The 16,565-nt window shown below is 45.0% G+C and overlaps 1 protein-coding gene across 3 annotated transcripts in view; it reads right to left on the bottom strand.

Moving 5' to 3' along the window:
- Positions 1-16,565, bottom strand: part of CDK14 (cyclin dependent kinase 14) — a 481,017-nt gene that overhangs the window by 180,261 nt on the left and 284,191 nt on the right. For all 3 annotated transcript variants that reach the window (XM_044293158.1, XM_044293157.1, XM_044293159.1), the window contains one exon: positions 4,686-4,749. In XM_044293158.1, coding sequence (XP_044149093.1) covers positions 4,686-4,749 — 64 coding nt within the window. The remainder of the gene's footprint in view (positions 1-4,685; positions 4,750-16,565) is intronic.

The raw sequence follows: 16,565 nt of genomic DNA on the forward strand, positions 1-16,565 counted from the left end.
CGTCCGTAGTTCATTTGCGGACCCGCAATACGCCCGGCCGGCACCCCCATAGAACTGCCTATTCTTGTCCGGACAAGAATAGGACATGCTCTATTTTTTTCCGGAGCTGCGGACCGGAAGATCGCGGGCGCGCTTCGGAAATGCCGATGCGGAGAGCACATAGCGTGCTCTCCGCATCTCTTCCGGCCCTATAGAGAATGAATAGGTCCGCACCCGTTCCGGATAATTGCGGAAAGGATGCGGACCCATTCTACGGACGTCTGAATGGAGCCTAACTCAATACAAAATATAAACGTTGTCATGGTAAGAGCTCTGCTCCGGTGACACCATATGGTACTTCTGTAGGGCACCATGATCTAAGATTCACATGGCATCCAATGCCTCCTGTCCCAGTCTATACCTCCAGAGGTCCCAGAATGATCCCATAGATTTCTATAGGTTCTGTAGTATGGGTCCATACAGCTTGGGCTATCAGGCACAGGAACACCTGGGATATTCACGAACTGCGGAGGAATTTATCACACCAGGCCCTCTAGAATTCTGGTTCCAAAAAATGGCATAATAGGAGCTTTGCAATTCTTTGCAATCACTTGCTCACAAAATTTTACTTTTTGCATTTTTACAGCAAAAATGGGCATGGTCAGCTACAGTATGTTAATGAGCGTCAATCACTGACACTTCTTAAAAAGTTGCAAACTGGTTCCAGTAGCAAAGTGGGGTGGGAAAACTGGAATAGCGTTTTGAGACAAAAAAGTGTCCCGTTTAAAGATGCAGCAGATTTAACAAACAATGAGCAATAATTGCTAAATCTGATGCAAAGTCCTCCAATGAAGTCTCAAGGAAAACTGACTTCAAACCTTACCCCTTAGGATAAATTCCCCCCATTGTTTCCTACTCCCACACTTGTTATCTTACTGCCTAATGATGCATTTTACTCTCTTGATCTGTATAATTTACAGTACAAGATATTAGCACTTTCATTACTAGAAGCTCAAAACTACAGCTCTGCTGCCACCTAGTGGTAGAATCGGAGCACTGCCACACCGCGTCTGCGTTTTTATACAGAGAACCCACATTTCCATGTAGCAATACGGGCTCTGCGTATAAAAACGTACACACAGCTAAATGTTCTCATAAGCAAATCAAGAAATTATTTCAATGGGTCCGCAAAGAAAACTGAAGTTACCCCGTGTGCATTCCGTTTCCGTATGTCCGTCCCGCAAAAAAATACGCATTAAGGTCAAGGATAGGACTATACTATAAGGGGCCAGCTGTTCCGTTCTGCAAAATACAGAATGCACACGGATGTCATCCATATTTTTTGCGGATCTGTTTTTTACGGACTGCATGAGCATGAGCCCTAAATTTGTCAGGGCTGAGGCCCCGGCCCCATTCCCTGTCACGCCCCTGCCACCCTCTCACAGTGTACAAACACCTGCGCAGCAAAATATTGTTGCACAGGGTCTTGCGTCTTTTTTTTTTGTGCCTTTTTTTGGCCTTCAATATCTTTCAAGGGGTTCTCCGAGGTTTTGATATTGATGGCCTATGCTCAGGAAAGGTCATCAATATCTGATCCAGCGTCGGACTGGGGTGCTGGAGGGCCCACCTGAAAAAAATGTATTTTGGGGGCCCACTGTAAAGCTAAATGCAAACACTACCTTAAGTGAATGGACTTGGGCTGCAATACCAAGCACAGCCACTATCCAATGTACGGCGCTGTACTTGGTGAGCTTCGAGGAGGCCGCAGCGCTGATTGTCGGGTGTCGAACCCCCGTGGATCAGATACTATTAACCTATCCTGAGGATGTCACCATGCTGTGACTTTAGCCAACAAACGCAGCTACAAATCGCTAGCATTGAAAATGATGATGTTGCGACAACACTGAATATTTTATTCTGTAAAATAGTAAAATAAATAAATAACATAATAACAAATAACAAGATGTTGCTACAATGTTACCAGTGTCACTGTCCTGAATCTAGTGGGGATACTGTATGGGGGGGACTTTTATCATTTACGGTGGTCTTGGTGTCAGTTTTAGGTCTCTCTGATATGCGAGGTTGTGGCGAGGTTTATGAAATGGCGCACAGTAATAATATATTTGGCACAAGTGCAATGCAGTATACGCCTATGTCTGTAAAAGGACACCAGGGCGTTGCCTAGGGTGGAGATGCAACTTTTTGACAACTTTTTCAAAAAGTAAATGCGCCTTCAAACTGTTTCACTTCTAAATATGTTGGCTTCGAATATGGCGTAAGTGGGTAAATGCTGCAGAGTTTTGTGCAAAATAAATAAATAAAAAAAGACGTGCGACAAATCATGCGACAAACATTCGCCCAAAACCCACCTAGAATGATGAATGTCCCCTCATCATGTGTGTGAATAGGTTTGTTTGTGTGGCTTTGCTGACCCCTAGTGGAACCACACAGCATTACAGACCTGGTGAAAATGCACAAATGTATAATTTTTGAAGAAAAATGGCCGTGCGTCCGATATTTATCTATCCCTATGGCTCTATTCATCCATGTATGTATCTTCCTACTACTGCACAAAAATGCTCAAAAAACACTTCCAAATCAGTGTGGATTGGTCACTGATTTTGGAGGTGGATTTTCAAAATCCGTTGTGTGAGCGTACCCTCGGTCTACACGTTGCAGATTACATGCAGTTTTATGCGCCATTTTTACACTCATTTTTCTTCTCTGTTGGAATGTAGCCATAGTGAAAAATGTCCGTCACGCGGCCACTTTTAGAGCTAAACTGAGTTCAATGGGGCTATTTATCTGGCCATTTTTATAGCAGGTGTAAAAAAAATACGATATTTCATTTTCACGGCGTTCCCTATGTGTTAGACGGACTCGTGCCCTTAAGTCACTGGTTCAGTGAGATTACATCAATAGCACAGATTTATATACCGTATTTATAGCTTTATAAGACATACTTTTTTTCTGCCAAAAGTGGGGGTAAGGCCCCTTTCACACGGGCGAGTTTTCCGTGCGGGTGCGATGCGTGCGGTGAACGCATTGCACCCGCACTGAATCCTGACCCATTCATTTCTATGAGACTGTGCACACGAGCGGTGATTTTCACGCATCACTTGTGCGTTGCGTGAAAATCGCAGCATGCTCCTCTTTGTGCGTTTTTCACGTAACGCAGGCCCTATAGAAATGAATGGGGTTGCGTGAAAATCGCATGCATCCGCAAGCAAGTGCGGATGCGGTGCGATTTTCACGCATGGGTTCTAGGTGACAGTCTATTCACTGTATTATTTTCCCTTCTAACATGGTTATAAGGGAAAATAATAGCATTCTGAATACAGAATGCTTTGTATAATAGTGCTGGAGGGGTTAAAAATAATAAAAAAGTTAACTCACCTTCTCCTCTTGTTAGCGCAGATGCCGGTCTGTTCTTTATCTGTGGGCTAAAGGACCTTTGATGACGTCAGATCACATGCTCCATCACCATGGTGATGGACCATGTGATTGGAGCATGTGATCTGACGTCACCTCAGGTCATTCAGTCCACAGCTAAAGAACAGACCGGCATCTGCGCGAACAAGAGGAGAAGGTGAGTTAACTTTTTTATTATTTTTAACCCCTCCAGCACTATTATACAAAGCATTCTGTAGTCAGAATGCTATTATTTTCCCTTATAACCATGTTATAAGGGAAAATAATACAATCTTCAGAACATCAATCCCAAGCCCGAACTTCTGTGAAGAAGTTCGGGTCTGGGTACCAAACATGCGCGATTTTTCTCACGCAAGTGCAAAACGCATGACAATGTTTTGCACTCGCACGGAAAAATCGCGCATTTTCCCGCAACGCACCCGCCTCTTATCCGGGCAAAAAACATGACGCCCGTGTGAAAGAGGCCTAAAATAGCGAATACTAGTGAGCACTTTCACTACACATTCACTCAGTAGTGTGCAGGAGGTGCAGGGAGCGGTGGCTGTAGCGCTGCTGGCACCTGCTGGCACCTGCCAGCAGGTGCCAGGAGTGCAGGACAATAGTCCAGCGGGCAGCCCGATGCGCAAAGTATCATAGTAACCTATGATGCTGTGCGCTCCCGTTCGCACGATGAATGCAGCTCCGGGACATATGGCCCGCTCACAGACCGTATGTCTCGGAGGGCATACGGTCGTGTGCATGAGCCGTAACACTGGGGGTTCTGATCTGAGGTCTGATTAACACTGGGGGTTCTGATCTGAGGTCTGATTAACACTGGGGGGTTCTGATGTGAGGTCTGAGACACACTGGGGGTTCTGATCTGAGGTCTGATTAACACTGGGGGGTTCTGATGTGAGGTCTGAGACACACTGGGGGGTCTGATCTGAGGTCTTATGAAAAACCTTTTTTTATTTACTTGTGATTTAATACTTAAAAAAATAACTTCACCATATTCTGACCCTCATAACTTACGTCTATTAAACTGTGGGGGCTCTTTTTTTTTGCGGGACGATCTGTAGTTTTTATTGATACCGTTTCGGAGTATGTATGCTTTTTTGATCACTTTTTATAAAAAAATTTCACAGGTGAAGAGAACGAAAAAACTAATGGAGAATTGGCCAGTTAGATTGTTTCCATTACACCATTTACTGCCGATGAGTGGAGGTCCTGGGGGTCTGACCCCAGAGATCACACAGGGCAGACCATCATAGTATATTACTCTGTTTCCAACCTACCTGGTTTAAAGTGTGGTAAGGAATGGACCCCCGGCCATGTCTCTTCATTAGGTGTTCCCAGAATCTACAATGAACAAGAGGAAAGTCAATCATTGCCCCCGAAATTTACAGACCTGACAGAAAGACCAAGAGAAGACAACATGGCAGAGGAGACAATCACCCAGGGGCAAAAACAAAACCACAGCGAGCCCAGCACATTACATAAAGTCACAGGTGTTCTCAGCACCTACTGCTGACATCAAACAGGGTCGGCAGCTGATACAGGGATCAGAATTTTTATATATTTTTTACTTTTAAAAACTTATTTTTTGCTTTTTTTTTTTTTAAACCTGGGACCATCTGATGTTTTCTCCCATAGACTGCAGTGAATTACCATTGCAGTCTATGGGAGATTCGCTATGTTCATATGGAGTCCTGCCACAGTAACCAAACGGCTCCTTCAATCTCGGTATGTGGGAGCCGATTTTACTCGGGGGAATGTTTCCTTACATAGTGGGCAGTAAGATGAATGGCCGCCCTTGTAATGAAAGGACAGCTCAAGTGCTCCAGAACGGGACCACTCATGCAGAGCAGCTCTCCATTCTGGCTCGTAGAGGTGGATCCTGGGCTGAGAGCCCCCACTCTACGGTGTCCAAAGACCCTCATAGGGCATATTTAAAGTACACCAAACAGAACAGGTCACGCTCATCCCCTTCAGGTATAACTCAATCTGAAGTGCTCTTCAATGTTTCCAGATAGTAGAAAAGTGAAAACTTTACATAAAATCTATTGCTTTTTTGGATAAGGTAAAATATATGATCTCCGTCTCTGGTTTTTAGACTCTAGAGACCTAATTAACTGGTTGAATAGTTGTGGCACTAGGACCAGTGTCTTACAGATGTGTTCTCCCTTACCCTTGTCTCAACATATCTGGAGATGTGTGTCACGAGATGGCCAACTTTTTTACAAAAAAAAACAAAAACATGATTCCGATACTCTATCATGGGATGTCTATGTTATATGGATCCAGGTGAGCCACCAAGTGGTTGTGATGAGAATTGCAGCCTGTCCAGAATTTTATTGTATTGAATTGTTTTCATGAGAAATTGAAGTCCTTAAAAGGATTGTGCAAGAATGGGGTGGTTTTTGGCAAACCCCACCACTGTACCTGTAAAGGGACACTTACGTACTAGCTTTCTGGTGATGACTCCCCGATCCTTCTTCTCCTCCACACCCGGGGTGCTCCCTCATTGAAAACATCCAGGTTGACATCACCGCAGCCAATTACTGGCCGCTGCAGAGACCGGATGCGTCATGTGACCATTAGTCATGACGTAAGGGAAGCCAGTCAGCGCCGTGGCCAGTGACTGCCTGCAGCTATGTCAAACCAGATGTTTACAGTGATGGAGCCGACTGGAGCATCACAGGCTGGGAGAAGAAGAAGCGGGGAGCCAGCGCTCGGAGCAGGTAAGTTTCCCTTTACAGGTCTGGCCAAGCGGGAGAATTTGCCCCCCAAAAAAATAAAAAAACATTTCCTTTTACATTTCCTTCAGTTACAAGTTATAACCTATTATACCTACAGAAGACATTTTTGACACTTGACCAGTAAGATCCTGTCCCATACAACCATGCAGTGTGCAATACCCTTGAGTTACCACAAGAGGACAGCAAAGGACAAATAATAACTGATACAGAAAAAAAACCACAAAACTATTCAAAATACTATTAAATCTTAATAAATGTATTAGATCAATGCTTACAAAAAAATTTTTTTTTTTGCCCTAGTATAATCATTTCCATGTAAAATCCAGCCCCAATTTCTCTAAAGGGCTTCTTGCTAAATGCTCTATTACAGGGATGGCCAACCTGTGGCTCTCCAGCTGTTGTAAAACTACAACTCCCACCATGCCCTGCTGTAGGCTGGTAGCTGTGGGCATGCTGGGAGTTGTAGTCTTGCAACAGCTGGAGAGCCTCAGGTTGGCCATCCCTGCTCTATTAGGTCCTCTGCAGGTCAGCACCATCCATTGGAATCAATTGACGTGCATCGATCCACAGCATTTATCGCGGAGACGCTCAGTAGCAGACCGACCCGAGCCCCCCCCCCCCGGTGGTTTCGTCCAGGGTTCTGACAGTCCAGATAACCGCGCGCTGTCTCCTACCAATGCTTTTTTTTGTACTTTAGATCACATATTAAATAAAATCAGAAGTTCATCTGCATACAGGGAGAGGGCAGAGGGGGGTTACTCCACTGGCCAGCAGGGAAGTAGTTAATGAACTATCAGAACGTATTATTTAGTGCGGCCTCTATTAAGGACAAGCGGCTGCCGGTGGCAGGACTCCAGACCCCACAGAGAACTGGGAGGATAACCAATTCCCAAATTCCTTTGTTCTGTATGGGAATCTTTCAGCTCAAGGAATTCTCTATCACAGCGACTCGGTCGTCACCGCGTGCCATCATAATAGAGTCACCAGCACTGTACAATAAGGCGGTGGTATCATGGGAGGCATTCTGCAGTTTTCTGATGTAGCAGAGCTGCAATTACTACGGGGCACTATTGTTTCAGTGTCACAAGAACTTGAGTTTAAAAGATTCTCTAAACGTAGCAGGAACTGTATGAAATGACAAACTCGTTTCTACTAAAAGTATATAGTGGAAAAACCGGCACTCTACATCTATCAATAATGCTAGGGAGGCAGTATGTGGAATAGTAAAATATGTATTTATTTTTGTAAGGGTACGTTTTTTAGAAATGGGAAATAAAGAGGTAAAGGTTCTAAAAATGTCGAGGTCCAAAGGATGAGGTTCTCATAAATAAAAATAGCAATAAGAATGATGTTTTGCCATATGCAGCGTTTGCAGATGCACAATACCAGAGATATGTCAAAAAATATACCAAAAAATAACAGGAGTAACAAAAAATAGCAGATATATGCAGAGTGGAGGTGTGGCACTGCAGTAATTATCTAATAGCGGTTTTCACCTTCCGTGGGTACAGTGAATGGTTGTGTCCATTTATTTGTAGTCCATAAAAATTGTCTATCTGTACCTACGGTCTTGGTCACATAGGGGGTATATAATATATGGATAGAGCGGTGAGAAAAATAGAGAGGATAAAAATATATAAAAAAATGAAAAATGTAAAAATATAAAAATATGTAGTAGGTCAGTCGGGTGCTGTACTTAGTGTGGCGTCCCACACATTAAGGGAACTGCACCCTGACTGTTTACCTTTCTTTGCGAGGTGTCCTGGTTGTTGGAGCAGCCTTGCTGCGCTCTGCGGTGTTTGTTTTTCCCGGTCTTCTCGGCGTGCCACGTGGATATGACGTCACTTCTTCAGTGTCTCACGTGTCTTAGCCGGACTTGGTTTTAAGTTTTTTCGTTGGTGGTCTTTTCAATCCGGAGGATTCAGATGGGATTCGTTGCTCGGAAGCGCTTCCAAGGTGAGGTTATTGGCAGGTTTTCAGAGGGAGGTCACCAGACGCGTTTCGAAGGACTACGCTGCCTTCTTCATCAGTGGATGAAGAAGGCAGCGTAGTCCTTCGAAACGCGTCTGGTGACCTCCCTCTGAAAACCTGCCAATAACCTCACCTTGGAAGCGCTTCCGAGCAACGAATCCCATCTGAATCCTCCGGATTGAAAAGACCACCAACGAAAAAACTTAAAACCAAGTCCGGCTAAGACACGTGAGACACCGAAGAAGTGACGTCATATCCACGTGGCACGCCGAGAAGACCGGGAAAAACAAACACCGCAGAGCGCAGCAAGGCTGCTCCAACAACCAGGACACCTCGCAAAGAAAGGTAAACAGTCAGGGTGCAGTTCCCTTAATGTGTGGGACGCCACACTAAGTACAGCACCCGACTGACCTACTACATATTTTTATATTTTTTACATTTTTCATTTTTTATATATTTTTATCCTCTCTATTTTTCTCACCGCTCTATCCATATATTATATACCTCCTATGTGACCAAGACCGTAGGTACAGATAGACAATTTTTATGGACTACAAATAAATGGACACAACCATTCACTGTACCCACGGAAGGTGAAAACCGCTATTAGATAATTACTGCAGTGCCACACCTCCACTCTGCATATATCTGCTATTTTTTGTTACTCCTGTTATTTTTTGGTATATTTTTTGACATATCTCTGGTATTGTGCATCTGCAAACGCTGCATATGGCAAAACATCATTCTTATTGCTATTTTTATTTATGAGAACCTCATCCTTTGGACCTCGACATTTTTAGAACCTTTACCTCTTTATTTCCCATTTCTAAAAAACGTACCCTTACAAAAATAAATACATATTTTACTATTCCACATACTGCCTCCCTAGCATTATTGATAGATGTAGAGTGCCGGTTTTTCCACTATATACTTTTATTGTTATAAACCGCCTCCTGATTGGGTGAATCAGTCCAGAACCAGAGCACCTACACATTGTACTGACCAGGTGAGCCACCAATAACCTACCTTCTCTCGTTTCTACTAAACCTGCAACTGAGTACTCAACTCTACTACACTTGAACTAAGAACTACGCTCTGCTACATCTACAACTGAGCTCACCTATTGAGCGTTCAGCTATATTACATATGCATCTGAGAATTCAGTCGTACTACATCTGTAACTGACAACTCTGCACTGCTACGTCTGCAATTGAGACCTCTGCTACACCTGCACATATGATCTCAGCAATGCTACATCCACAACTGAGAGCTCAGCTCTGCTACACCTGAAACTGAGAGCTCAGCCCTGCTACATCTGCACCTCGAAGCTCTGCTAGTGAGAAAGCAGCTCTGCTACCTATAAACTAGGAAATAAGCTCTGCTACATCTGCAGCGGAGAGCTCAGCTCTGCTACATCTGCGACTTGAAGCTCTGCTACTGAGAAAGCAGCTCTACTACCTATCAACTGAGAACTAAGCTCTGCTACATCTGCAACTTGAAGCTCTGCTACTGAGAAAGCAGCTCTGCTACCTATCAACTGGGAACTAAGCTCTGCTACATCTGCAGCGGAGAGCTCAGCTCTGCTACATCTGCGACTTGAAGCTCTGCTACTGAGAAAGCAGCTCTGCTACCTATCAACTGGGAACTAAGCTCTGCTACATCTGCACCGGAGAGCTCAGCCCTGCTACATCTGCGACTTGAAGCTCTGCTACTGAGAAAGCAGCTCTGCTACCTATCAACTGAGAACTAAGCTCTGCTACATCTGCACTGGAGAGCTCAGCCTGCTACATCTGCAACTTGAAGCTCTAGTACTGAGAAAGCAGCTCTGCTATCTATCAACTGAGAACTAAGCTCTGCTACATCTACACTGGAGAGCTCAGCTCTGCTACATCTGCGACTTGAATCTCTGCTACTGAGAAAGCAGCTCTGCTACCTATCAACTGAGAACTAAGCTCTGCTACATCTGCACCAGAGAGCTCAGCTCTGCTACATCTGCAACTTGAAGCTCTGCTACTGAGAAAGCAGCTCTGCTACCTATAAACTTAGAACTAAGCTCTGCTACATCTGCACTGGAGAGCTCAGCTCTGCTACATCTGTGACTTGAGGCTCTGCTACTGAGAAAGCAGCTCTGATACCTATCAACTGAGAACTAAGCTCTGCTACATCTGCACCGGAGAGCTCAGCTCTGCTACATCTGCAACTTGAAGCTCTGCTACTAAGAAAGCAGCTCTGCTACCTATCAACTGAGAACTAAGCTCTGCTACATCTGCACCGGAGAGCTCAGCTCTGCTACATCTGTGACTTGAGGCTCTGCTACTGAGAAAGCAGCTCTGATACCTATCAACTGAGAACTAAGCTCTGCTACATCTGCACCGGAGAGCTCAGCTCTGCTACATCTGCAACTTGAAGCTCTGCTACTAAGAAAGCAGCTCTGCTACCTATCAACTGAGAACTAAGCTCTGCTACATCTGCACCGGAGAGCTCAGCTCTGCTACATCTGCGACTTGAAGCTCTGCTACTGAGAAAGCAGCTCTGCTACCTATCAACTGAGAACTAAGCTCTGCTACATCTGCACCGGAGAGCTCAGCTCTGCTACATCTGCGACTTGAAGCTCTGCTACTAAGAAAGCAGCTCTGCTACCTATCAACTGAGAACTAAGCTCTGCTACATCTGCAACTTGAAGCTCTGCTACTGAGAAAGCAGCTCTGCTACCTATTAACTGAGAACTCAGCACTGCTACTGAGAAAGAAGCTTTGACACATATGAACCTGGGAACTCAGCTCTGCTACATCTGTAATTGAGAGATGTGCTACATCTAAAACGAAGAACTCAATAACGTAGGCATATGGAATATGCATGGAGTTTGTATGTTCTCCCCGTGTTTGCATGGGTTTCCTCAGGGTTCTCCGGTTTCTTCCCACACTCCATAGACATCCTGATAGGGGCCTTAGATCGTGAGCCCCATTGGGGACAGTGTGATGCTAATGCTGCATCAGAAAACTCAGCTCTACTACATCTGCAACTAAGAACTCGGCTCTGCTGCAACTTAATGCACTCACAACTGGGAACATCTGAAAATCAGATTTTCAATTTTTAAATGAGAATTCAGCTATTCTACAGTTAAGAGATCAGCTCTGCTATCCCTACAATTACACAGCTTTACTACTGATTGCCAGCGATCTCACTGCAAACCCCAGCAGAGGTGATGTTAAAGGAATAGTCCGTGCAGAACTGGTGTGTTAAGGCTCGTTCACACAACCGTGAAGTTTTTTGCGGTCCGCAATTTGCAAAATGGAACAGGAGGTCCATTATAGAAATGCCTATACTAGTCCGCAAAACAGACAAGAATAGGACAGGAATAATTTTTGCGGGACCACGGAACAGAGCAAAGGATGCGGACAGCACACAGAGTGCTGTGCGCATCTTTAGCGGACCCATTGACATGAATGGTTCCGTATACGGACCTTTAGCGGAACGCAGAAAACGGCCCGTATACGGAACGCAAAATACGTTCGTGTGAACGAGCCCTTATTTGAAGGTCGGCTCCGGAGGGGGCGGAGAATGACATAGGATTTAAAGAACATTAACCCCCTCAACAAGTGTTCTGTTTGTAAATAACCTGACACGTTTAGCAATTTTGCACATTCTAAAGAAATGTTTGCACCGCTGTTCTTTGTGACACACGGCACCGTTTTCTTTTTTATAAAATAATTTATTTTTTATTTTTCGTTAGAGGTAATTTTTTTCTTTCATTTTTAGTCCTTTGTTCTTTAAATTAGCAATTTCACACACCATAAAGTATTAGAACGGTTTCAGTATTTCGTTTCAGTCATCTTGACGACTTGCGTTTGTGCAAGAGATGTGGACCTTCGTGGTCGTGGTCGTGGCTTTAAACCTCTGACCCTAGAACTGCAGCGCTGCCTCCCATTCAAAACAACGAGAGGCAGACACCATGCGGTTGTGGAAAACTCTGGGGCCCTTAAAGTATCTTCTGACATTACTGGGATGCGTCGGCGAGGTCCTCTGTGACAATTTCCAGAATTTAAGGAGCCTGGTATTCCCGTCTCCTCTCCTGACAAGTCTGTTTTAGTATCTACTTCCATTCCGGAGTCTCTATATTGTCCGGTTACTCTGTTATTCCTGCTAGAAGTTATGAATTAATTGCCAGCTGTTTGCAATGATGGTCCAGCTGGGTGTTACCGGTTGGGGGTGTGACCCTGCACGGTCTGACCTAACTGGATAATGGTAGAGTGTACAGAGACACGCCCCCAACTGGTAACACCCATCTGGACCTCCATTGCAAGTTGCTAGAAATTTGTTCAATCTGTAACTGGGTCCCCAACTACCATGTGAAATATATATATAACATTGGTGAGAGGCATTTGGGTGCAGCTGCTACCTCTGTACCCCCTATAGCTGCACCCCTGCCTTTCTATAGCACAGCCTGAGCTATTCCACCATGAGTAGACCAGATCATCATGCTCATAGTCGGCGACTAATCACCTGAAGCTGCTAGTAGAGGCCGAGTCTTCATTTTAACCTGCTAGAACCAAAAAATAACAGAATGCCAATCTCACTGCCATGCCCCAACCCAGATATTAATAGATATGACAGTGCGGAGGAGAGAAAAGGTCACAGCGGCTGTGTGTCACCTCGTCCTGAGCGAAACATTAATCAAAGGAAAAGGAGAATTGGCTGCCGACCTGCAGACCACTGGCTCTGTGCGAACGCCAGGACGGCCGCTAACCCTGAAGAAGTGATACCCCAAAGAAAAGGCTTCCGGATATCACGGCCGCGAGACGACTCTCCTCCTGCTGGTCATACACAATACATGAGAGGAGAATAATTCATGTAGAGGGCAGACAGAAGGTTAAAGCAGAACTCCGCTCATTACATTACCTTGGCGATACCCTTGGAAGATGACAGTGACAGTATGGTGAGGAAACTGCAGAACGGACACGGATCTAAGGATGCGCCAGTCCCAACTATTGGATTTATATCTTCCCTCCTGTCTGGAGCAATACCCAACCTTGAAGGGCATCTGTCAGCAGTTTTGTACCTATGACACTGGCTGACCTGATACATGTGCACTTGGCAGCTGAAGGCGCCTGTGTTGGTCCCATGTTCTTATGTGCCCGCACTGCTGAGAAAAAAATTATGCCTCTGGGAGCAAAGGGGGCGTTACCATTACACCTAAAGGCTCTGCTCTCTCTGCTCTAGGGCATCTTAGCTCCAATGATTTGATATTATTAGGTCATTGATATCTAAGTTCTGGAAAAGCCGTTTTATGTTCAACATTTTTGCAGAATAACTTCCTAATGTATCTTTATATTGGTTGCCAGCTTTGTCTTTCTGATGCATAGATCTGAATCCCCTTGTGTAGACATAGATTTAAAAGATAAAATTCTGGCTACCCACGTCCAGCACTAGGGGGAGCTCAGGAGCTTGCTGCATACTGTTTATACATTGAGCTCAATATCAATTGAGACAGTAGGAAGTAAGCTCCACAGCCCTCTAGTGGTGGCTGCAGGTCGCATGCTCATAGTTTTTTTAAGTCTAGGCAGAAAATTTGAAGTTGAGTTTCAGAAAGATGTTTTGACAGCTATAAATATATATTTAGAAAGGAATCAGCACTGAAATTTGAGACAAAATCAACTAAATGGGGTGGTGGTGCCCAGGGAAAAGTGACTGTAAAGAGAGTCTGTTGTGCTGGAGGACCTGGCAAGTCTGTGAATTACACGCACTGCTCATTGATCCCAAAAGGAACCATGTAATTCTTAATTTCACCTGTGGTGGTGCTATGGGTAAAATGAACACTTGTTCTAGGTTCCCTCATGGCAAGTGACCTGATCACTGATGGTTGCAGTAGCGGGACACTCTATGATTAATTTACTGTATGGTAGGGATAACTGTCCAGTGCAGGAAACCCCTTCAGGGTCATTCAGTAAGATCCTGGTCACACAATCTCTAAAATGACTTCCCTGAGGTCCTGAGTTGTCTTCATTTGGATGCTACATAAAACCATCATGATCCATGGACACCTCTATGAAGACATGATCTGCTGCTGGATCTTACATCCACTTACTGTTAGCACCAATGGACCGTCCACATATTGCGAGGACAGTAGGTGGTCAGCCAGTGGTTTGAGAACAATGGTACGTGTTATCCGTCTTCATACAATAAGAACGACAACTCCTAGACCTTTCAGAATATTTTACCAGGGGTCTTGTGGAGTAAGAGCACCAACACTTGGTGTCATGGACAATTTGATCCATGTAGGTCTTTTGCCGGGAATTACACTGATAGTACGGCATCCAGGGAATATTTTTTGACACCGTGATGTCACCTTCACGGCCTGCTATTGGCGGCACCCCCCTCCGTCGCTGTATGTTTTGATCCGCGTGATGATGGGATGCAGTGGTAGCCGTGCAAGGATCCAGAGTGACATGGATGCTGGGGAGCAGGTTAAGTATGATTGGTGAGAGGGGCACAGGCATTGTGGGGGGCATTTTTAGAATTGGATAACCCCTTTAGGCTTGATTTGCATACAACTGGAAAACCCCTAAATATATAAATATATATATCAGGGGTGTTGCTAGGTTAAAACATTCGGGGCCTGGGCCCCTGATGTTTTGTCCCAGGCCCTGAATGTCCTGCTTGCCAGCTAGATACAACTGTAAGTCTTCAGGACAGCAATACAATTGAATCTAATGCACTGGAACATCTCAAGAACCTGTAATGACATCACAGGTCATGTGACCAGTAAAACAGGCAGTGGTTGAGAAGGACCTGCAATGATGTCACCATCATGTGACCAGTGCAGGAGAGGAAGGCAGTGAAGAGGAGAAGAAGCTGTGGTGAGGTCTGTGTTAGGGCTGAAGGGAGGGATGTTATTTACATGGAACTGTGTGTTGGAGGTGGCTGGGGAGGGGGTGATGTTATTTACATAGGACTGTATGATGGAGGGGGCTGGGGGAAGGAGTGATGTTATTTACATGGGACTTTATGTTGATGGTGGCTGTAGGAGGGAGTGATGTTATTTACACGGGACTTTATGTTGATGGTGGCTGTAGGAGGGAGTGATGTTATTTACATGGGACTGTATGTTAGAGGGGGCTGGGGGAAGAAGTGATGTTATTTACATGGAACTGTGTGTTGAGGTGACTGGGGAGGGGGTGATATTATTTACATAGGACTGTATGATGGAGGGGGCTGGGGAGGGAGTGATGTTATTTACATGGGACTGTATGTTGATGGCGGCTGTGGGAGGGGGTGATGTTATTTACATGAGACTGTATGTTAAAGGTGGCTGGTGGGGGAATGATATTTACATGGGACTGAATGTCGAGGGGGTAATGTTTACATGGGATTGCATGTTGGAGGCAGCTGGGGAGGGGTGATATTATTTACTTGGGACCGTATGTTGAAGGCGGCTGGGGAGGAGGTGATGTTATTTACATGGGACTTTATTTTGGAGGGGGCTGTAGATAGAGAGGGCTGTTATTTACATGGGACTGTATATTGGAGGGGGCAGGAGAGATGGTGTGATGTTATTTACATGGGACTCTATGGCGGAGGGAGGAATATAACTGCAGGGGGCATTATAACAGTACAGGACAGTATAAATACTGGGGGCACTGTAGGGGTATTATAAATCCAGGGGACATTATAGGCATTCTAATTACTACTGGGGGCTCTATAGAAGGGACTTATAGATCCGCCATATTTCTACTAAGCGCACTATGGGGGCCTTATTACTACTGAGGGGTCTGTAGAGAGCTTTATTACCATTGGAGGAACAATAGGGGGCCTTATTTCTACTGGGGGCTCTGTGAGGCTATTATTAATACTGCAGGGTTCTTCAACTAATGCAGGAACTCTTGGGGAGCGTTATAACGGTTGGGGGCACTGTAGGGGGCAGTATTACTAATCAGGGCATTCTAGAAGGGAATTACTATTGGTGGGACTATGAGGAGCACTATTACAATGGGGGGCACTAATACTTCTTCAGGATAGTATTTGGGAGTATTGGGGAGCACAGCGAGCAGCAGGATAACACTGTGGGGACTGATAGAAATGTGATGAAGCCAAGATGTCCGTGTGTCACACTCTGCAGAGACGAGGCGGCTGAGAAAAGCTGTACGGACCGAATGGAGAAGATGATGACAGAGAAGATCTACATCGGAGGAGACGTCACCTGGAGGCCCTGGATGTGACAGGTATGTGCTGCTGTATAGCGAGCACAGCACAATGCAGTGTGTGGGGGAAGGGGGGATGGGAGTTAGAGAACTGGGTCATATTCATTGGGGCTTGGGCTCCGGATCTTTTGAGACCCTAGCAACGCCTCTGATATATATATATATTATTTTTTTCCATGTAAAAATGTAATTTTTCCCATAGACTGCAGCTCCAGAATGTTATCTGCTAAGGAAACACTGTGCTAAG

The sequence above is a fragment of the Bufo gargarizans genome, chromosome 5, assembly GCF_014858855.1.
Source record: "Bufo gargarizans isolate SCDJY-AF-19 chromosome 5, ASM1485885v1, whole genome shotgun sequence".
In the NCBI taxonomy this organism is placed as follows: domain Eukaryota; kingdom Metazoa; phylum Chordata; class Amphibia; order Anura; family Bufonidae; genus Bufo; species Bufo gargarizans.